The sequence below is a fragment of the Mytilus galloprovincialis genome, chromosome 11 (assembly GCF_965363235.1).
Source record: "Mytilus galloprovincialis chromosome 11, xbMytGall1.hap1.1, whole genome shotgun sequence".
Taxonomy (NCBI): domain Eukaryota; kingdom Metazoa; phylum Mollusca; class Bivalvia; order Mytilida; family Mytilidae; genus Mytilus; species Mytilus galloprovincialis.
Window position 1 is genome coordinate 59,954,030 of NC_134848.1, and position 24,245 is coordinate 59,978,274.

The 24,245-nt window shown below is 31.4% G+C and overlaps 2 protein-coding genes across 2 annotated transcripts in view; both read left to right on the forward strand.

Annotated features, from left to right (window-relative positions):
- Positions 1-24,245, forward strand: part of LOC143050843 (uncharacterized) — a 31,447-nt gene that overhangs the window by 1,880 nt on the left and 5,322 nt on the right. Inside the window, exons 4-5 of the mRNA XM_076223950.1 lie at positions 265-336; positions 964-1,093. Of these exons, the coding sequence (XP_076080065.1) occupies positions 265-336; positions 964-1,093 (202 nt within the window). The remainder of the gene's footprint in view (positions 1-264; positions 337-963; positions 1,094-24,245) is intronic.
- Positions 7,272-20,402, forward strand: LOC143052507 (microfibril-associated glycoprotein 4-like). Its single transcript, XM_076225554.1, has 9 exons — positions 7,272-7,357; positions 8,325-8,387; positions 11,396-11,478; positions 13,472-13,543; positions 14,489-14,618; positions 15,484-15,617; positions 16,442-16,538; positions 17,496-17,660; positions 20,131-20,402. Exons 1-9 carry the CDS (start codon positions 7,351-7,353, stop codon positions 20,376-20,378), a joined length of 999 nt encoding a protein of 332 aa, XP_076081669.1. The 5' UTR covers positions 7,272-7,350; the 3' UTR covers positions 20,379-20,402.

Genomic DNA, 24,245 nt, shown 5'->3' on the forward strand with positions numbered 1-24,245 from the left:
TACCTTTAAATCATGCTATATTTGGCGACAGATATCGTATTGAGAAGAAGTCTCCATAAAGCTCTCATTTATGTGTCAACAATGAAGTAAATAATTATTTATTTGTAACAATTTGATAGTTTCCCATAATAAACACAAAAAAAATCTCGAGTACATATCCTAATTTTTCTAAAGTTATTTTGTATGATGTCTTTAACTAGATTTCAATTTTCAATATATAGAATTATATTACAATAATCTTTTACGGATTTAATGCCCTTTCAGGTCTGTTTTAAACACAAATATATGACAGAATCTGGTGGATCCATGTATGATTTAGGATGTGCAATGCCTGAGGTAAGTTTTAAAATAAATGTTGAAGCAAAGAAAACTTCAGTGAGGATTTCATATTTTACATGTTTTACTGTAGAATCTATCTTTAGAACAACACAATCACAGGCAATCATACTTAACTTAATGGATTTCAATAAGGCTACTAATTTGTTTCCAGCAGAAGCGCATTTCACTTCGTCTCCTTCATTATCACCAGCCATAAATATAAGAAGATAAGTGCCAATGAGACTATTCTCCATCCATATCACAATTTGTAAATAGGTCAAATTACGGTCTTCAACACGTAGCCTTGGCTCACACGCCTGCTTCCCTTTCACGCGTTATAGTATCAAAGCCGACTTTGGCACAACTTAAAGAATACAAAATATTTTTTTTTCAATATAATTGTTAATCTGATTCAATTTTATCTGTACATTATACGCATTGAGTTATTTATGAAATAGTTATTATTAGTGATAAATAGGATTTAAATTTCATTCGTGTAATTGTTATAAAGTTTTCATTATTTTCTATGATTTCTGAACTAGTGATTTACGAATTTGTCAAATCCCATTAGCTTTGATATGAAATATAAACAAAATGTAGCATTCACATGTGTCTTGCATGGAACATTAATCAACCTTATTTTAGACATGTAATCACCTGATTGGATCTATTTTTGGGAAAAGAACAGAAGGCCATCACTTAACATGTACTGCCTGCTGTAATAATACTAGGCTATGCAACCAGGATATACCTTGCTCTAACACGAAACCTAATGGCTAGTATGCTTTTGTATTTGAATATTAGGGAGAACCTCTTTTTCGCAAAGAACCTTTATATAGTGGTTTAGAATTTCTCTAAACCTATGTTATTTTTATCATCAACATTAAAGTATACTATTATTCAATTTTAGTGCATACATTCCTGGCCAGAAAAGCTACATTGTCTTGAAGATTAACACTAAAAAAAATGATGTTGTTCTCTCCTTTTTTAAGATGAGAAGAACATCAACACCATTAGACATTAACACATCAATGTATTTGTTTCTCATGATAATGAGTGCTTACAAATATAAAGACTATATCAAATGACATATTATCTAGAACGAAAAGTATCAATTCATTGTTAGTAATACAAGTGTCAATTTGCAAACAAACTATAGACTATAATTTGTTGCATCAGTTGGATGAAAATTGATAAATGTGATATGAATTAAAGTGTATTGACTTTCAAATATGTCGATTTTTGCTTTCTTTTTGTACCGTATTTAGTCATAAAAACGTAAAAGATTATGCGTACAGTTTGGATTTACTCTTCAGTCTCCAATGAAAAACAATTTTCGTAAGATTTTAAGTACAAATTTTGCTGTTACATCCTAAAAAACGTTTTGGACAATTCTAACCATTTATTTGAAATACATTCTATACCATATTTAACTGGTGACGAATGTGAAATATAACTGTTCAATTTCTAAACTGTCTTAACAGGAAAACTGTTTTAATTTACTTTATTAAAAGTGATCCTCACTGTTCTAACCAAGAGAAGATACAAACATTATCAAATATTAAGGATCAATACTTTTTGCATTTCAGTCACAAAGCTTCCACGAGAGTGCTCCGACATTGAAATGACAAATCCAGCAGACGGTGTTTACACTATCTATCCTGACGGCAAACGAGCTGTACCTGTTTATTGCGATATGACCACTGCAAATTTCAGATGGACAGTAAGACTGATTTCCTTTAATGCATGATGTATGTTGGAACGAAATACGTTATGTGTACCTTGAACAGAATATTTGAAATTTCTTGTCACCTTCGATTCTTTTCTTTTTATTTCTCATGAACCGATCTTAAACATAAGGCATACGAAATTTCATCTCAAATAGAAGACAATACATAATCATACAAACAATTTTGCAAAGTCCATATTTCCAACGGATAATACTCGAAGAAAGTCAAAATTTCGGTAGCTTCGTTTGTTTCAACCAATAGTTTATCCATCTATTACACATGTTTAATATCTTTTTTTATTATTTCATGTAAATATAGGTAATACAAAGAAGAATTAACGGATTTGTCGATTTTTATCGCGGATGGTCTGCCTACAAAGAGGGGTTTGGTAATGTTAGTGGTGAATATTGGTTGGGTAGGTATGACTTAACTTAGTATGCTCAATTGAATAAAATCAACTTTTATTTCATTTCTCAAATATACATCAAAATTACATTTAACGAGGCATATCATTTTTGTAAATTGTACCTTTAACTTTAATTAGGAAGAACAAAATAAAGCTAAGTGATGGCAGATTATTTTCAATTGCATTTGTTTTCTGCATGTAATTTTTGAATATCAATATTAACACAAAGTTTTCCCCCCTACACGATCAAAAATGAAATGAAAGTTGATTTTCCTTTTCTCAAGATAGATGCAGAGTTAATGTGGTGTTGTCTTAGATATGTACCTGATGTCTGCCGTCTTTCTGATGGTATTTTTTTTATCTTTGTAATTTACAGGTAATGTTAACATCCATGAGATAACATCCCATAATAATCATGAAATCAGGATCGAATTAGAAGATTTTGAAGGAAACAAAAGGTATGCTGAATATACAGTTTTTGCCGTTGCTGATGAAGAGAGTAACTTTCGTCTTCTTGTATACAACTACTCGGGTAACGCTGGTAAGCTAATAACAAATAGTTACAAATAGAAAAAAGTAAAATTACAAGAACATCGAACTCTGAGGAAAATTCAATACGGGAAGTAACGTAACATAACGATAATTAGAGAATCAAACAAATACCAAATGACAAACAGTCAAGGACAAATCGTACAAAACAAATTGTGTAGATTATTGTGAAAGTTACAACCAAATGGGACCTTCTTTGTTTTAAAAAAATCATTATTAGTGCCAACAATCAGACAGCGATCCATCAAATACCATATGTGTTTGATGTAAACATCTTGCAGTCTTAAACAATGACAAAACACCTTATTGTTATTCATATATTCAATTATACGTGTACATACTATGTTTTACATGCACATAAGGTACACTATTCTAAATGTTTACACCACGTAAAGCGTTTACGAAAATCTCCTGCTGTTAAAAATATTTGTTTAAGTATAAAGTTTATATATATACAGTTAAAACATAACATATCTAATGAATCTAACGAACTATGAAAATACTAATAAGTAAAACAAAAACAATACTAGAAAAGTTATATCGATATAAAAAACTGTTTTCTGTGAAATAATAATGATTAAAATAGAAAAGAGATAATGGTAAATGAAATTAAAACTGTATTGATATCTTGATCAATGTTTAATTTTCCTAGATTCGAACGATTTTATTCAATTCTAGATAAGTGATTCCAAAAACAATTTTGCAAATGAGAGTTTCTGTCGGAAACTGTTTTATAGACTGTCACGGAATATGTCTTCCAACAGTGGCCGAGTGGTTTGAGTAGTTACTACTGTAATCACTAGCCAGTATCTATCAAGGTTGTGAGTTTGAATCTTAATTGACTAGGATTATCAGTTTTCCTATCGCGAGTCGGTGGTTTTCTCTGAGAAAACCGACTTTCTCCGCTTATAAAAAAAATAGCCGCTACGAAATACCCTAAAGGCGGTGCTTATAAGTGGCGTTAAAACACCAAAAAAATCAAAAACCAAAACCAACAGAAATCGTCAGATTTGAAGAGCGGTAATGACTAATCTTAACTGTATTATGTAATATTTGACATTGCATTTCCGTTGATCAAACATTTTTTTCTAATTTAAAGGAAAATCATTAAAATACTCACCTCATGGATATTTAATAAATATACATTATTTAAAATCTGATTTTTTTATGTTTTGTACCTTCTAAATATATTGAGGACGAAGCATGATGATACCAAACAATATTGGAAATAGTGAGAATTGTTGTCAAAATATTGTTTTACTTGTTTTTCAACTGAGGTACGTGTATGAAACCCCTTAATATCACAAATTTTTTTTAAATTTTTTTTTGTAATAATTCAATAATGTCTTTGTCGTTTATTTATAACACAAAGAAAACCTTCTTCATATTCTGATAGAGACAATACAATGATTGAATTGGAAATTAATGTCGCCTTATCTCAAATTGTAGGTGACTCTTTTTCGTATCATAACAGTATGATGTTTTCAACGTTTGATAAGGAGAACGATCCGTTTAGTCAATATAATTGTGCCGTAAAGTACAGTGGAGCTTGGTGGTACAATAAATGTCATTATTCAAATCTAAATGGAAAGTATTTGGCGGGACATCACACTTCAAACGCTAACGGTATTGATTGGTATCATTGGAAAGGTGAATACTACTCAATGAAGTCAACCAAAATGATGATTCGAAAGTATTGACGAATAAAGAATTTTGAAGTATAGTTAATTTTATTATCCTCTTACATTTAATATTCAATAGCAAACAATTACTACAAAAATGGGGGAAAAAATACTGAAATCCGAGAACAAAAGCTTACAAACATCAAACGAGTTACCATTCAAAATAATGTTCCTTCAATAATAATCCAGGCCTTAAAGATCCCAATAGTTGCCTAAACATTGAGGTGCTTATAAAACCAAGATGTATATTAAGTCTGTTAATATTTAGTTAATTATTTAATTAGATGATAAGGTATATTACTTGGTTTCAATAGATTTCGAACTTATATAACATCATCATAGAAATCACTCGTATCGGAATTCTATTTTCATTCATGAATCGTTAACATACTTTCCTGAAAATAGAAAAAAGTAAGAATTCGACGATTGCCAAAATGTTTTAACATCAATTATCCTCTGTTTTTACAAGAAAAAAGAAATCATATATTCAGTACTTAATGGTGAATTTAAAGCAAAGTATATTAATGGGTTTTCTGTTGAGACTGATCAGTTTTTTTGTAACTTGAAGAGGATCGACAAAACTTACCAAAAAGGACAACGAAACTCATAACACATACATAAGGCAATACCATAGGTAAAAACGGTAACCCACTGCTGTGTTTTTTGTATAATATGTCCAACGACGTTACCGTATTCAATGTGAGTTTTCTAAAGGGCTTCATATGACCATAATTTCAAAGAACATTCATTTGATAATGTTAGTAAATGTAATAATTGTAGTACAATCTTCACATAAATAAACTCATCATAGATACCAGGACTAAATTTAGTATACGCCAGATGTGCGTTTCGTCTACAAGACTCATCAGTGACGCTCGAATCCAAAAAAAGTTAAAAATGCCAAATAAAGTACGAAGTTGACATTGTTTATGTTATTCAGTATTTGTCATTTGTGTATGTGTTATATATTTGTTTATCGTTCATATTTTGTACTTAAATAAGGCCGTTAGTTTTCTCTTTTGAATTGTTTTACATTGTCATTTCTGGCCCTTTTATAGCTGACTATGCAGTATAGGCTTTGCTTATTGTTGAAGGTCGTACAATGACCTATAGTTGTTAATGTATGTGTCATTTGGTCTCTAGTGGAGAGTTGCCTCATTGGCAATCATGCCACATCTTCAAAAAAAATCAACATGAATAACATAAAAAATAAAATGTTGAGACTTGAGCGTGTACACTCGACTGTTAGCTAGGTCGATACCCCTAAAACGCAAAATTTTCGTTCAGTGATTAAAAACTGAAATTTCTTTAAAAAGCATTGGACCATAGAACTATATATCACACTCATGGTTTAAATAAATGTATGCAAAGATCTAAATTTTAAACTCTAATTGTGTGAAAAACGGAATGATTAGAACAAAGACATTGCTGATATGATTGATTGTTTGGAAATAAATCATACTTCACACCCTACCAATTTAACCAGATATGTGAAAATGTCCCAGCCATATAAAAAAATCCAAGGTTAATATACGTTAAAGCAGAGAAATTGAGGTGAGGGCGACCATTACCGCATCTTGTCGATGTAGATGTTCTATCGTTTAGATCTATGCATGATTTTAGCATTACGGGGTTTCAACTTTTATTATAATAATGATCTGATTCAACATATAAAACATATAGTTACTTTCCATCAAATAGATACTTAAATGTCTTGTTAAATTGGCATAATTTTAAGAAAGGGAAAGACAGTTATCTTTCTTCCTTCATAAGATATGACAGTGAAGTATTGAAAAAGACAGCCTATAGATAAATTTCGCACAAAATGACATACAAGCAGATTCAAGGCGCTACATTGTAGTACTGATTTCGTCTCAATATCTGCCTATTCAAAATAAATAACACGAATCGAGACATTTATTTGGCATCTTAATTGAAAAGATACAAAAATACAGGTATTTTATCTAAGTGATTGGCGGAAATTCTTTAAAAGGATCTCCCTTTGACTTCAACACTGTTCAATACAAAAATATTCCGAATCAGATTAATACCTTGCTCATCTCTAAAAATAAGAAGCTTTCATCAATCATTCATCAAAGTTAAAATGTAACCAAATGGTTTCCTACAATAAAACATTGGGTCATGCAGAATGTTTGTGCCATACCAAAACACGATAGATTCGCACTAGTTTCTTACTCTGACTCCATTATTCAACCCTGTATTGAAAAAAGATTAAGTGCATTCAACATTATTTTTATTTTTTAACCCTTGTTTTGTTTCATCTATCGAACAAATATTTATAACAAACATTTTCTACCAATCAGTCAAGGACAGAATTTCAGTGTTCCACAGAAAGATCTCCTCTTAATTGATGGTCTTCAAAGACCCACGAACTTCCTCTTTTGCGAAATGATAATCCGAGACTACTACCCCTAAAGGTTATTTCCTTGTATTCAAGCTAAGGCTGATATTCCCAAACATCTTTTTTTTTAAATAAATTACACACATGTAGAAATTTATTTGACACTTTAATTCGTAAGAAACGTAAACATTGCTACTATGTTATCTTATCTTGAACAGACTTGTCAAAATGTGACATAAATTATTATACAATCAACTTGTGTGCTATTGGAAAACTACGCATTGTTCTCTAAAAGTTACTGAAATGATGGGTGAGTTATATTAATTGAACGTATTATGTTACTAAATTATTCGTCGCAACAATAGTGTAATATATGTGGGAAAGGGGTCTCTATTTGATGGATAAACCAACTAAGAATATCATAGTTTCGGTCGTTCTAAACATTCGTAAAATAATTGCAACTTTTGTTAAGCTAACAATAATCACCATCAAAGCTTATTATTAGAATAATATATCAACTAATCTGTGTAGCAAGTGTTCTCTGGTAAACAGGAATTAGACACGCAATACAATTATAAAGATGCACCAGTCAGTCATTACCAATAAGAAAGGAGGTTAAAAAACTAGTTTAGAGTTATGGTATCTATCAATTGAAATGTCGAAACAATTAGATCAACTTTAAACGAATTTTCTCACTTCACTTTCCAGGTAAATTATTTCCGACAAGAACAAACAAAAACTCAACTTAACAGCAAAATAACGCGAAGCCAATCAATAGAAATAAGAAGATGTGGTATGAGTGCAAATGAGAAACGAGAAACACCTTTGAACCACATCAACAAACGGCAATCACGGAACAAGAGGCTATGAGCTTAGGACAGGTGCAAACACATTCAGCAGGTTTTAAACGTTTCAACAGGCGCCAAGATACATCATAACATGAAACAGTATCATAACATTACAACATAGAAAGACAAGCTATTACGCATCAAATGAAATGGCTTAACTTTATCAGAATTTCAATATGGACCACATGAATATAAATGAGAAATATTATACAATAGGTGTCTTAAATATAAACATGATAAATACTATTCAAAACGATTTAAAAAAACACTTGATAAAAATGTTGGTTACTTTATGTTTTGTTTTGAATTATTGATTTCAAAGAACAAATTAATATAATTAGCATGCAACAAATAACTCTGCTAACATGTATGTACCAAGATTAGATACATATATATTTGTGTGTTGATGAGTATTATACGTTTTTGCAGATACTCTTATCTACCGATACCTTCATATATTTGGGATGCTGCTAGTTCAACTGATGCTTTCTGGTGAGTTGTTGTAAGTTATCAATAACAACTTAGTGTGTGTATATCAATATCGTCATAATCATGTTCATTGTATAATCATCATCGGTGGCCGAGAGTTATAAGTAGTCCAACTACTGTATTACTAGCATCTCAACACTTTGGATGTGAGTTTGATTCCGGCACATGACACGTGGCAGGTACGGTGCGATCGACTTTATTCTAAATTGACTAGGATTGTCTGTCTTTTTTTCTAAAGTGGTATGGTTGTATGTTCCATAAGGGATAACGATAATCTTTATTTAGAATTTTTACTACTTTCTAACACTTTCTAAAAACCTAAGGCCACTTGTGCTTTTATGTCTTTTATCATGCAGTGAATACAAAATTTAACAAAATTCTCACAAATTCATTTTCACCTTACGAGTATATAAAATTATTTCCTATTTTTCTTCACCTGATTACCCTTCAGTATTGGAAAGTATGTTTAGTTTATACTATAGTTTTGTCCAATCACACTGTTCAGATACATTGACTTAAGTAGGGTACACAATAGAGCAACCTAACTTCTGGAATGCAAATACTTCCGTGCTACCTAAAAGGTCGGTGTTTCATCCTGGCTTCTTCTACTTAGAAAAACTTACCACCATTAAATAGCACAATAATGATGTAATCAACAATCAATGTATTTCAGTAGTATGTTCATGAAGAAAGGCGGAATATACCAAAGAGTCTTACAAACTCACAAACCTTAATGTAAACTAGGTTTATTAATATGATACTGTGACAAAAAATATATTTATGTATATAGATATAGAAAGATGTGGTATAAGTACCAATGAAACAACGCTACATCAAAGACACAACTATAAAAGTAAATCATTATAGGTCAAGGTACGGTCTTCAACACGACGCCTAGGGTCACACCGAACAGCAAGCTATAAAGGGCCCCAAATATTACTAGTATAAAACCATTCAAACGGGAAAACCAACGGTCTTCAACAACACGGAGACTAGGCCCACACAGAACAGCAAGCTATAAAGAGCCCCAAAAATTACTAGAATAAAACCATTTCAACGGGAAAACCAACGGTTTTCAACAACACTCACCTAGACTCACACCGAACATTAAGCTATAAATGGCCCCAACAATTACTTGTGTAAAACTATTCAAACGGGAAAACCATCGGTCTAATCTATATACTAGTATATATGTGAATATTCTGATTTACATTTTTTGGGCAAATGTTTAGGTAATACTTCAATATCTTAAGGTTTTTTAAGTTTTAATTGTCATGAGATAGCTTAGTTGGTGTGCTATACAATGATCACCATAAAACTAATGATTAAAATAAAAGTTGTGTAAAGAATTATAAAACCGAGAAAAAACTAAAAATTTGAAAATTTCCAAACTTCCTCGTATTCCTACCATAAAATTTTATTTAACCAGGTCAATTCAAACTAAATATGTTTACTTACTACAAAATGAGGTTCGGAACACATCAAATTTTCAATTAGTGTTCACCTCATGTGTATTTGAGAACAAGGAATACGTCTTTTCTGTCATAGGTTATATGGTGTATGCCTCAAATGTGAGAATAATGGTGAACAATAGCAATAATAATATCCACAAAACTACTACCCTGGGCGTTGGTTTGATACCCTACATAAACATGTACTGCACTTGAGCATATTGATTTGATGGTTTAGAGTATCGTCGTTTATTGTATAGTATTCCTGGTACATTATTCCAGCCTTTTCTTTCCGTGTTTCATTTTCTACAAATGTATATAAATAAACCTGTGCAAAGTTTATGCTTATACCATAGAGTGCTCAATTTTGTCAATTTATAGAACTTAGTTGCTCGACAGATAGGTAGTCGAACCACAATATCATACAATAACAATAACGATTTCAGAAAGAAGTTTGTCAAACTTCAGGGAAACTAAGTATTCAAACACCCAAACAGTTTATCCGTCTTTAAATATAATTCAAGCAAGTTTCATTAAACATTACTTTCACTTGGATATGACCTATTTTCTACGAACATGCATGTATAAAGGTGTAATACCACCATTGATTTCCTCCTATTAGTCTTTGATAAATTCGCACTTTTTTTTTAGCTTTGTTTCAAATAAAGAAATACTTGGCATGAGTTAAGTGTTATCCTGTCCAGTAATACAGAAAGAAATTCACATAACATGTCATTGCATATAAGAAAATAACCATTACTGGAAAATAACCAATCAAATTTCTCCCGTTATTTAACAAGAGTTAGTAACCATGTAACCTCAAGTTTAAAAATTATTCTATAGAAACCCCAAATAAAAATAATAATGGTGCTTTGAAATACCCAAGACATATGTTTATGACACAGAAATGTTTTACTGCAATAAAATGTAGGATCAATTACCTACAACTGTCAAATTTAAGGGAATATTTTTTTCGACTTATTTTCGTATATACCGGATATAACGTACCATGATTTGTGGTATTACACCTAAAGGGATGTGTAAATACCCTGCAATCGTCTGTGTTTGTATTACTTGTGTTTTCTAATTTGTATCGATCGGATGGGTTAAACCCTTTTTGATAAATTTTTATAGTGATATAGTGTGTTGTTGCACCACTGCTCCATGTTAGGGGAGGGTTGAGTGCTCGTAAATATGGGTAACTTCCCCGTATTCGGTACGTGATTGTGCCATGTCAAGAGTCTGTGGCTAAGTGTTTGTCGTTTGCTGTTGTATATCATACTTGATTTTCGTTTATGGTAGTATATATATATATATAAATTATACCTTTAGTTTTCACGTCTGAACTGTTTTACAATTTTACATGTATCTTATTTATGATTCTGTTACTTTATAGATGACTCTGCGTTACATGAGTTGTTTATTGTACATTCACACGTTAAATGCTGTATAGTTGTTAATTGCTTTGTCATTTGGTCTCTGATTGACAGTTGTCACATTGAGAATCATACCGCATCCTCCTTTGTTACTCATGTATAATGCATTTCTGGTATTTTGTAGATGGAGGACAGGAGTGTTTATCATGTAGTAATATAGAAACTGTACAAGATTGTCAACATTACATCGTGTGTGACAATACCGAGGTATAAAATATAAAATCACAAAACTACTGATCTCAAAATTCAAAACGAAAAGTCCTTTATCAAATGGCAAAATCAAAAGCTAAAACACATCAAAAGAACATTCATATTCCTGACTTGGTACAGGCATTTTCTAATGTAGAACATGGTGGATTAAACTTGTTTTAAAAGCTATCCAAATCTCTCACTTGTATGAAAGTGCATCAAAATATTACAACATATAAACATAGTTAAATTGTTAACGAAACATTCAGTGTTAAACTGGTATCTGTATAGTTAAATAAAAACCGTCAAAGATAATTAAAAAATTGTTAAAACATGAAAGTCAACAAAATATGCTTAATAGATAAGTAAATTATCAAAATAAAATATTTACTACAGATGACTTAAAAAATAAATTAATGAATAAGGCCACACCAATTTAATTTCTTGTTCTACGGATTTTTGGACTCCAAAATTTGGGGCGAGCGAGCGATTTGAAAATTTTAATGAAAAATATTTAATATGCAAATTTTTGAGGCGAGCGATTATATATTTTTTTTGTAAACATAAAATAGTAGGTTTTGACAATAATTAAACTTGATTTATAACTTGTACTTTGACATTTCTTTAATTTCTGAAGTATTTTTTCCCTGTTCACCAAGAAGTAATTAAATCTGGTCTATGAATGTGTGACTGACAATGAGACAATTCTCCATCCAAGTCATAATCAGTTTGGGGGCAACCCCTTAATGTTATAAATATCCCTTTTACAAATGTACATGTTTTATGAGGGATCAATATAAGTTATAATATATTTGTTTGTACAAAAGGGTTCATATTTTCTCAAAGAACTATATATCTATCTAGTATTAAATGGTCAAAACATGTCCAAGAATTTTGTAATATTCCTGGTCTTTAACCATGTTAAATTAACACATTTACTTTTACAGTTTAATATTATTCAAAATAAGTGGACCCCTCTTTTAGAAAAAGTTGTTTAAAATATGATGTAACTCTCCTCTTTTGGGTACAAAATTCTAAGTTTTCAAAGGTTTTGTATAGAAGAACTATACAAATCCTTGGTATTTCTATTTTCTTTTCTACATCAGTAAAATGACCCCTTGTCTGAGGGAGGGTTGTTCTCAACCTGACAATAACAAACACAGGTCAAAGTACGGCCTTTTACACAGGGCTTTGATACAGACCAAACAGCAAGCTATAAAGGATCCCAAAATTATAAGTGTACACAATTCGAACAGGAAAACCAACGCAGCACTTGGCGGATCCAAAAAGTTAGGGCCTACTGACTGACCTAAGAGGGGGCCGCTCCAGTCACGCTTCAATGATTCCCTATATAAGCAACCAATTTTTTTCCCAAAAAGGGGTGGCCCGGCCCCTCCCCCTAAATCCGCCTCTGCAACGATCTAATTTATATATCCAAACGTGAAAATACCAATGAACAACATTAACAAACGATAACTGCTGAACGACAGGCCCCTGGATCAATCAGGACAGGTGCATAAACATGCAGCGGCTATAGATAGTTTTGTTTTGCCAGCATATAATATAATTGCAGTTGAAGGCAAATCCTTCAGAAGTTCTTTGTACTTTATTCTAACAACGAACATTTTTTGATAGGGAATATCAGTAAGGGGGAAAGAAACCAATGTTGATATCTTTTTATAATATTTACAAAAAAAAACGGTGCGGGAAATAGACATGATTACATTTCCGGATGCGGGAAGCGGGAATATAAATTTTTTTTTTTTAAATCTGTTTTGAAAAAATTAGGTGCGGGCGGATCCGTCGAACAAGGAATCAAATTGGTGTGGCCTAATTGATAAAATGAAAGAACATTGGACAAATAAGTGAACCGAGCTGAAAGTGAAAGTTTTTCGGAATCTGATTTCGTATGTCTTTTTATATTTTTATATAAATTTTATACACAACCAGAATTTTGTAAATCTGAATATGCATAGCTGATAATTACTCATAGATTTTAATTTGATTGCAGGTGTGTTACAAACAAAAGTTCGCCACTGAATCTGGAGGGACAAGTTTTGATTTTGGATGTTCACAACCAAAGGTTAATCCGTCCTTACATTAAAAATGGTTAAATCACAAAAATACTGAATTCCGAGGGAAATTCAAAACGGAAGGTCCCTAAATGAATGACAAAATCAAAAGCTCAAAAACATCAAACACATGAATTATAACTGTCATATTCCTGACTTGGTACAGGCATTTTCTTATGTAGAAAATGGTGGATTAAACCTGGTTTTATAGCTAGCTAAGCCTCTACTTGTATGACAGTGTCATAAAATTTCATTATATTGACAACGATGTGTGAACAAAACAAACAGACATAACAGGTAAAATGTCCTATGAAAATATTCGGATATTCATCTTTGAGAAATCAAACTAACAATACAACACAAAGGTTAAAAAAATGTGAAATCTAGATATAAACTATCTGTATTCACCTGAAGAGAGTTTGTTTAGCACATGACCAAAGATCACCAAAACAAAAACAAAATTGACGATAAAGTACTTGTTACCAACTTATTTCTGTCGTTACCTGTAGTTAGAATATCTTCAAATAATTTGCTATGAAGTTAACGTTAGACATTGTATCTGACTAGACTGTGTATTTATTAGTTCCTCGCACCATACGTTTGCATCAATTATGCAGCCATGTATCTGACAGCCGGACGAGGGAAGTCATATGTGTATACATCTCTAGTAGAAGGATATTGGTATATATAAAATGATTAAATATTCCAAACGGCAGATTTGGCATTTTGAATGTTGTTTTTTCTTTTCTTTATAGGGAATATATGATGAGCACTTTACACTATTAGTAAAAACATCCGGATAAAATTCGTAATACACATATCATCGATAATATTTAGCTTACTCAGCTTACTCAGCGCAAAAAAAAATGAATGTATTATAAATGAAATAAAAAACATAAATGTTTCAAAAGTTTCTAACATTCATGACCTCGGAATTCAAAACGAAAATTTTTCAGACATGTAATCATCTGATTGGATCTATTTTTGGGAAACGGGCAGAAGGTCATCACATTATATGCTCCGGCTGCTGTAATAATACTAGATTGTGCAATCAGGACATTACTTGTTTAAATGTAAAAACAAATAGTAAGTTACTGTTTCAAACTTCTATAATACGATTGCTATGCTTTGTAAATTTTTAAAAGAAATTTCATGAGGTGGCATATTTCATGTACACCGTAACTATAGCTTTCAGCAGTCGTTAACAAAAAAAATAAGTTTACATAAGCTTTTTTATTATTAAATAATGAGATCAAGATGATTAAGAAAATGTAAATTTTGCAATTCTCTGCATTTTCATATTAATATTTATAACTAAGGACTGGAATTGACAAATGTAATACAATTTAAACGAGAAAACTAATTAACGGCCTTATTTATGCACAAAACAATGAACGAAGGTCAAATATGTAACGCATCTACACACGACAAACGACAACCACTTAATGATAGGCTCCTGACTTGGGACAAACACAAACAGATTGTGGCGTTGTTAAACATGATAGCATGCGCTCAACTCCATTCTGAGACAGTGGTGCAATAGAATATGTTAAAAAATGTTCAAAACAATATACAAACAATGCATATGATCAACAACAACAAACAACAACCACTCAATAACAGGCTCCTGGCCTGGAAATGGTAGAATGATAAAATGAGCAAGGCATTCATATAGGAACATCAATTATATGATTGAGGAATAGCACCATCACTGGTTTTTTGTTCTTTACCTGAGCTTCAACAATTGGAGGTAGGTTAAAACTAATCGATAAAAGTTTAGATCACAATATTCAAGGGGTTTTTGAATAGAAATTTAAACTCTGTCTGCAATTATATATTATTTGAATATGTAGAACAGAGTTTGTTATTTTCTACTAATCATTAATTGGGTAGTGACTTTAGTTTTTACATAACATTGCATAACTTTTTTTAATCCATATCTCCATTACAGACACCAGAGTTCCACAAGAGTGTTCAGACATAAACATTAAAAACAGAACAGATGGTGTATATACTATTTATCCAGACGGTCAACGGGCGACTCCTGTATATTGCGATATGACTACTAAAAATTTAAGTTGGACAGTGAGTATCGTTCGTTTGTTGCTTGTTTCTATGTGTCATGCTCTACATTGTCGCGATTCTTAAAGCACTCTTTAAGATGTAATTAAATTTAGGGAAAGTATCATAAACATTTAGAATTTAAGTAAACCCATATTTTCATGGTAGTTTTTTTTTTTTACTGTGGATAACTCATTGCTCACTATGAATAAACCATGTACTACAGCAAATCCCCTTCATTAATAAATCATAACTGAATCATTTAAAATCTACTTTACTTTAAAAGTCAAAGGAACAAAAATATCAATTACAATAGATTGTCGGGACTTAACTTTGTGTTACGTCAATATAATCGAGCACTTAATAATATACTAGTATCATTTTCCGTTAAACAAAAACGAAATGGAAAATAAATACATAATTCCACCTTTTGTTGATATTTTTCTCAGTGGAAATCATACAGCATCTCCCTATATTTACAAGTTCAATCAAACAAAGTTAAACGATAACAGACAAGATGTAAACAAAAACAAAGAAGGAAAAACTACCAGCCAATTAATCAATTAATTGTACCATTATTATATTATGTATTTTTCTCTGCTATCTGTTGTTTTATCACATTGTATATACTTGTTTAAGTATTGCCATAGCATATTATTTATGCTTTCGCAAATTAAATATTCATTGATTCATTCATTCAATTACACTAAAAATTACAGATTTAAAAGGACAGGCAAATCTGCAACGTAAGAACCGCCATTTGGAATATAGCGTTTAGTTAAAACATGGGGTAACTATTACATGCACTTATAACTTTGAATATTCATATAAATGTCCCTTAAAAATAGGTTATACAGAGAAGAATTAACGGATTTATTGATTTCTACCGTGGATGGTCAGCCTACAAAGACGGTTTTGGTGATGTAAACAGTGAATATTGGTTAGGTAGGTAATACTCATATCAAAAGGTAACATTTATTCTAGTTCGATATCAAACATACACTAAAATTTCAACCATAATCATATTTAGTTTTTAATTATTGTAATAATATAAAGGGTACTAATGTTCCGGCACCAAATGCGCATTACGCTAATAAATGTCTCTTCAGTGATGCTAGAGGACATTCTATTTGAAAAATCTAATACCTAGAATACATTTACCTAAAGTATAGCCAAATCCGGACGACAAATCAGAGCTTTGCATGAGAGAGATATTTTCTTATTTTAAAATGATTTCAAAATTTAATAACAACACAAATTCCATATAAATAATAGCCGTATTTTCATACCAATACCGTATTGTCAACCGTACGGCCTTCAACAGTGAGAAAAAAAACTGTTTAGGCGGATAACAATTCAAGTAAGAAAACTAACGTCATAATTTATAACAAAACAACTAACAAAATCAAGTATGACAGACGTGAACCAATGACAACCACTGAGATACAGCTGTGAGACATGTATATACAGAATGCAGTAAGGTTGAACATGTTTTTAAGCGCTCAATCCTTGCCCTAATCCGGGAAGTTGTGTTACAACGCAACATTAGAACTATAAAAATCAGTTGTAAAAGTATTAACTCGTCAGATGTGTACAAATAGAAATACATCTTAAAAACACAGAGTGGACGTTGACAGGTACTTATACATCCCAACAAAACAGACATTAAGTTCAGATCTCAGAGTACCAGCAGTTACTTACAGCTAGTTTGAAGCCAAAAAAATAACTAATAATAAATTCATGTACATTGAATCTAAGTCTAAAATACCAATTATACATTGTAACACATCCAATATCCAATTGAATTAGTGTACAGACGTCAATAACAGTCAGAAAAATATCACTTATTCGTGCAATAGAATAAGAATGTTTAAAGAAATAGTCAAGAATTATCTTTTGTAGGAAATGATAATATCCATGAAATAACTTCTCATGGCAACCATGATCTTAGAATTGAATTACAAGATTTTGATGGAAACACAACCTATGCAGAATATTCCATTTTTAATATTGCCGATGAAGGAAACGACTATCGTTTGCTAGTGTATAATTACTCAGGAAATGCAGGTATGTTGTAAATAATATGAAATCTTTATTTGTCTTGGTCAAACTGTTGTCTGTATTTATTTGGCTTTTGTTCCCTCTCTGCTCCAAAACAACTATTGTACTTGAACTCAGTCGTGTATTTTAACAACTCTACATAAACATTTGTAACTATGACAACTTTGCTATAAAGAACGCTAGGGAAAAACAACTGTACTCATTTATTTGAACTGCAAACCTCAGATTAGGTAACATGAACCAATGAACACCGATGTTCTAAAAGGGTCCATGTATTGCTCAGAAAATGGCTGAGAATGTTAATCAGTGTTTGACTTAGAGAATTGAGAATACCAATTAGAGCGCTGTTATTTTACTTTAAGTGCCTTTTGCTGGGCTTTTTGATTTTTGCATTTTGTGTCATGAATGAATGCCCAAAATTCTTTATTTGCATGTGTATTTCTTTTTTAATGACAAAATTTTAACAAATACAAAGCTTTTTGTTAATTGTATATTTTAAAACACTTCATTCTGTGTTTTGTCATGATCGTATATTTTTGTAATCTATATTTAGTATATATTGATTATACATGTACCTATATGTTGTAAAACATTTGGTTAATAAAGAATTGAATTGAATTGAATAAAGAAAATTATTAATTGTGAGTCAGAGTTTTTTGCGTTTACACCCCAGCCACCAGATTATCCCAGTTTGAGTTTCTTTGTTATGCATGCTTTCCTTTGTTCTGTAACATTTTGGCGGGATTGTCAAATCCACTATAAAACTTATAAGTAATTATACGGAGAAGACTATCTATCAAAATTCACGTAGAAAAGTCCAGTGTATATGCTGGGATTCGATCTCAAGACCTTTAGCAAAACAAACCCCACGACACCTATCAATACACAAGGACGACTGGTTACGAACTTTCAGTAATTAAACATACTTAAAGAAAGCAAGATATTTTAATAAGTGGGGCGAGTTGGCAGACCTTTATTCAGTGGGGTTTAAGCCCTTTTCGTTAATAAATGAGTTGTCAGACTGATTGTTCAATTTGATTTTACACTTTTTCAAAAGTGGGGCGAGTTTGGTAAACAAGAGTGGGGCGATTTTTTTTTTATAAAGTGGCGATATAGTGTGAGCCGATTGGCCAGTGGGGCGAGTTGACATTGTTTGAAATCTACTCATCGTGTTCGGGGGTCATAAAGGGTATACATCATATAGTAATATATAAAGTATATTATAATGGTTGTGTGGCGTTCTAAACTAGATTTTATTAATTGTAAATGGTTTTTAGTCTAATCTAAAACAGCTGGGATGTAAAATAGTTATCCCATTCGGACTTGGTGTGTCAGTGTAAAATGCGCCTCTGGCCTCCGGCCATCGGGGTGATCTTACACTGACACACCGCGTCCTCGTGGAATAACTATTACTGAACATGTAAAAGTACAAACTTATATGTACGTGTTAACAAAGTAATAGAAAACAAGACATTGCAAATATATATTTTTTTTTAAATTCGTATTTTTGCTCTGTCTTGATTTCTTTAAAAATTATGTATGCATACATTACATGTAGCAACATGTGAACACTTAGAATGAACATAAAGAAGCTGGCTTGTCATGTTTTGGATTTTTTGTCAGATTTTCGGAATCCTCTTGTTTTATCCATTTGATTGCCTTGAAAAAATATGACCGGTGACCCCCATTTTTCTTTTTGTACATCTTTTACATGTATAATGATAAGCCTTCTGTAAAAGTCTTATAAAATTTTACTTACTTTTTAACAGTTTTTGAGAACTTCAACTTGTGATAAAGCTATGAAAAGTCAAGAGAAAATATTTTCCTGCCAAAATTTCAATTGCTTATATCTCAAAAACAAGCACGGTGACCTATATATTTTTTTTGTTCTTTGGATTCCTTAATTAATCCCCAGTCAATATAAACTAGTGATTTGAAAAGTTAATTACTTTGAAACTGAGAAGCGAACTCCCATAAGCTAACAGCATTGCGATAAATAAATTTACTTTTTTACAAAATATATATTCATCTTTCATCTCATCAAAATCATTTTCTGGATTTACATATATTCGAGATGCGTTTCATTATTTTTAATCCTATGATATCTTTACTAAATTATATTCGCTCCTCTTGTTTTTTAATATTTTACCATATATTCGGAATCTTCTGGTTCAATCCATGTAGTGCCATTAAAATATTTTCCCCACTAATCACTACTTTCTTTTCTTTTCCTAATTTTATTACACATCGCTAAACAGCTATATTCAAAAATGCAATAAAATCCCTGTTATTTTTCAAATATGTTTAAAGAAAAAGGGTGCCACAATATGAAATAAATGAAAAGTCTAGATATAATGAATTCCCGCCAAATTTTCAATGGCTTATAATTTTTTTCTGCTTTTTTTTTTGTTCCTTTATTTACATACTATCAATTTTAAAAAGTCTTTTAAAAACCTTGTTATTTTTACTCTGACAGGTGATTCCTTAACACATCATAATGGTATGAGGTTTTCTACATTTGATAAGGACAATGACCAATCCGGATCAAACTGTGCAGTTAGTTTCAAAGGTGCGTGGTGGTACAGAGATTGTCATTTTTCAAATCTGAATGGTAAATATCTGGCAGGATTCCATCCTTCAAGTGCTGATGGTATTAATTGGTACCATTGGAGAGGCCATCACTATTCACTAAAGTCAACGAAGATGATGATTCGAAAATATTGATAATAAAGAATAAGCTAAAAACAACACTTTTTTAATATCATTCGTTCGAAGTGCTACTGTGGATTTACCTCCATCAGGAACGCCAAAAGCCAAGGCTGTATCCGAACGGAAACAGGTAGAAAGTTGAATGACCAAACAACAACTAAACGTAGAGCTAAACTCATCTTTGATTTTTCATACTAGAATCTGATGTTCAGTGGTTGTCGTTTGTTGGTGTGGTTCATAAGGGTTTCTTGTTCTCGTTTTATTTTTATACATTAGACCGTTGTTTTATTCTGTTTTAATGGTTTCATACTAGTCATTTTTGGCACTCATTACACATCTCCTTAAAAAGATCAGAAGGATACACAAAACAACATAAAACAATAGATACAGATAATTTATACATAACAGTTTTTCTAGTCACTGAAAGCTAGTTCAAGGTCAATTACAGCTAATATATAAATCAATTTCTCTTGACTTACTATCAATAAATAATTACATTAGATGTATGTTGCATTATAATACTTTATTCTGATTGGCTAACTGCACATCACGTGTTATTCCGTAGGCAGTTGCATTGCTCAATACAACTTTTCATTCATGATAACACGTGGTTCAACAATAAAGTGCACAGGTGAATTAAATAAAAAAATATATAAAATTCGTGTTTTCATGATTATAGCTAAAATATGTAATTAAAAGTATTGAATGCTTCTTTTTGTAACTTTATAGGGTTGTAAAAGCGTTGACCGTGCGCACATTTTTTGAATGAAGCGCGTCCGCGCTTCATACAAAATGTACTTCGGTCAACGCTTTTACATCCCAATAAATATACAAAAAGAAACATTAAATTCTTAAGTAAACCACCAGCGAATTCATTGAAAAGACGTCATAAACAGTCTGAACACGAGGAGCTGAACGCTTATTTCACCGAACTCAATGATTTCAAGTATTTTTGAAATGTATATACTATTACAATAAAAGTAGTGTATAGAAAAATATAAAATTGTGTGATATACTTTTAGAAAATTGAAAAAAAACTAATTGAAAAATTATGTAGAACAATAATATAAATAAATATAAATTAGTGTTCAGACCATGCATACTGTACGTGTAAGCTAAAAGTACGGTACCTTTAATATTGCATTAATAAATGTACAAACTTTATGACCAAATTTTAACTAGTTCGTTCAAAAATAATTCCACAATTTAAACCTGGTATTGATCAAAATTCAATAAATTGAATAAAGATAAATTTATCAATTGATCATAAATATTTATCTATGTGACTTTATCCTCATTGGATTATTGCTATATATTTTTTGGAATTCAGAAGATTTAAATCTACCTTTACTACACATTAAACATTCATGTCACTAGGAATGTTGCACAAAGACTTCGCTTAAATGACACAGATTAAACGGTGTATCTCACACATAGAGATTAGCCCTCCGACATTGTCCGATCATTACTGTCCTTAATAGTACAAGTGATTTAACCAAATACCCCGGTGGTCCTTTCCTTCTGTGCTTTATGTTCTAATAGTCTTGTACTTTTAACTCATTAATATGAGTACGCATGTACCGTTTATTCATAAACATATTTAATTTGACAATAAAATGTTGTTTTGATTTTAATTCACCCACGGAACGCATGGCCACTTATATAAATCAATCAATTCCACAAAAAGAGGTTCATATTTTGGAACTGAGTGAAATTAGTATGCAAACTTTGAATAATGTTGGAACAAGACTTATTTCAAATATATTATTATACATGTATGTCATCACAATTAATATTATTGTTATAATAATCATCTAGATATACGAAATGTGCTACATTTGGAGCAGGATATGTGTGCCCTTCCGGAGGACCTAAGATCCTACCTTTTTTTTATTTAGTTCGTGTTGCTCAGTCTTTAGTTTTATATATACTTGTGTTTTCCTTTTTTCGTTTTTCAATTTTTACATTGATATTGTCAAAAAAGAAAGAAGAAGAAAATAATCTACAATAGTCCACATGAGTTAGACTATAACTACTATAAGTCACTGCACGGTCGTCAAACAATAAGCAAACCCCATACCAAATCACAAGCATTAAAAACCCCGTATCGACAATAGAAATTCCAATGAGAAAAAGGACTTTTGTACAATAAACGAAAACCAAAAATGATATACAGCGACACACGACAACCTCTTTTAGGCATCTTTCGCCTTGCTTTTAAATTTTAAAGGAGTACGTTCAGTAAGACCCCTTTTTGGCCCCATATAAATATAGCTGTTTTACAAAATTGTTTAAATGTAAACTTTTAGTTGTTTTTTGGAAGGTTTAATGCCTCTGCTACATAAATATAGGCTTATTTTGGCATTACAATGCACATATATTGGGTAGTTGCATAATTAAGTCATGCTAAATTAATGAAATCTTCACAATTTCAGCATTTTAGTTAAATTTTATACGGTTTCCGTCTTAAATGAAAGTGGCCGCATTCGTGTTCATTCTTGATATTGAAATGTAAGTTGTGTTTAATGATAATACATAACATATATAAAGGTCGAGGATGAACACGGATGCGGCCACTTTCATTTTTGAGAAAAACCATATGATAAGTGACAGTTTTTGGCATATTTGATAGATTTGTCATATTTAAGCTTGAATCGGAGCGTTATTAATGAGTGAATCAGTTGAAATCTTTCACAAAATATAATTGAATCAATTAAAATAGACATTTAAGTGTTTAAAAAGTGTGCATAATCTTTCGTCAGATGAACTTGAAATTTGAGGCCAAAACCGGCCCTTACCGGACCTACTCCTTTCTTATCCTTTAAGCAGGTTGGTCAAATTTCTAGAGCCTATCAACGATAAATTATTATTAATTTGTTCTTGTTCTAAATACACATGAAATAAATATCACTAGACGTAGCAGCACTCAATTTTCACAAGTGTAGAAAGGAAAAATGCGCGTGAAAATTGAGAAATAGACAATTTTGAATAATGGAATGGATATTTTGAATAATGGGTGGACTGCTGCGACCCTTCAGCCACTAATAACATATATACCTTATACTAAATTCAATCGCCTATAAATAAAGGAAAAAATGGTATATAGTCAATATGTTCCAATACGCATTTAAGGGGAGAAACGAATGACCAAAATATCGAAATGCGCGTGAACATCATACAATAGCTTATTTTGAAAAATGGAATGAACTTCTGCGACCCGTCAGCCCCTAATTAAGGAAAGCTGTATACACCATTTGATAGCTTATTGATTGACAATGTCAATGTATCAACATAGAAACAAGAAGAATATTATCTACTATAGACCAAATGAGTTGGATTATAACTACTATAAGTCACCGTACGGTCGTCAAACAATAAGCAAACCCCATACCGAATCGCAAGCTTTAAAAACCCCGTATCGACAATAGAAATACCATTGAGAAAAAGGACTTTTGTACAATAAACGAAAACCAAAAATTATATACAACGACAAACGACAACCTCTGAATTACATATATATGAGTTTGAATATCTCTTTGGCATCTTTCACCTTGCTTTTAAATTCTAAATTTCTTGTCCTTTTTAAAATACTGGTTCTCTGTAATTATTTAAACTCTTACATACATTACATACATTACATACATTACATAGGGCGTGTGGCACGTATGATCATGGGTTTTCTTAAAACTTCACAAATTTACTAGTCTTGATGAAACAAACAAAATATCGCAAAATTTTGGTTGCTAAGCACATTGGTTGCCATAGCTCTTCTAGTTATCCATGGATTTAACCGCAAAAAGGCTATTTTCAACATATTTTTCAGAGAAAAAATGTTTTTTTTATGATTTTATAGAATATTTGCATTTTATTAATGTAATTTAA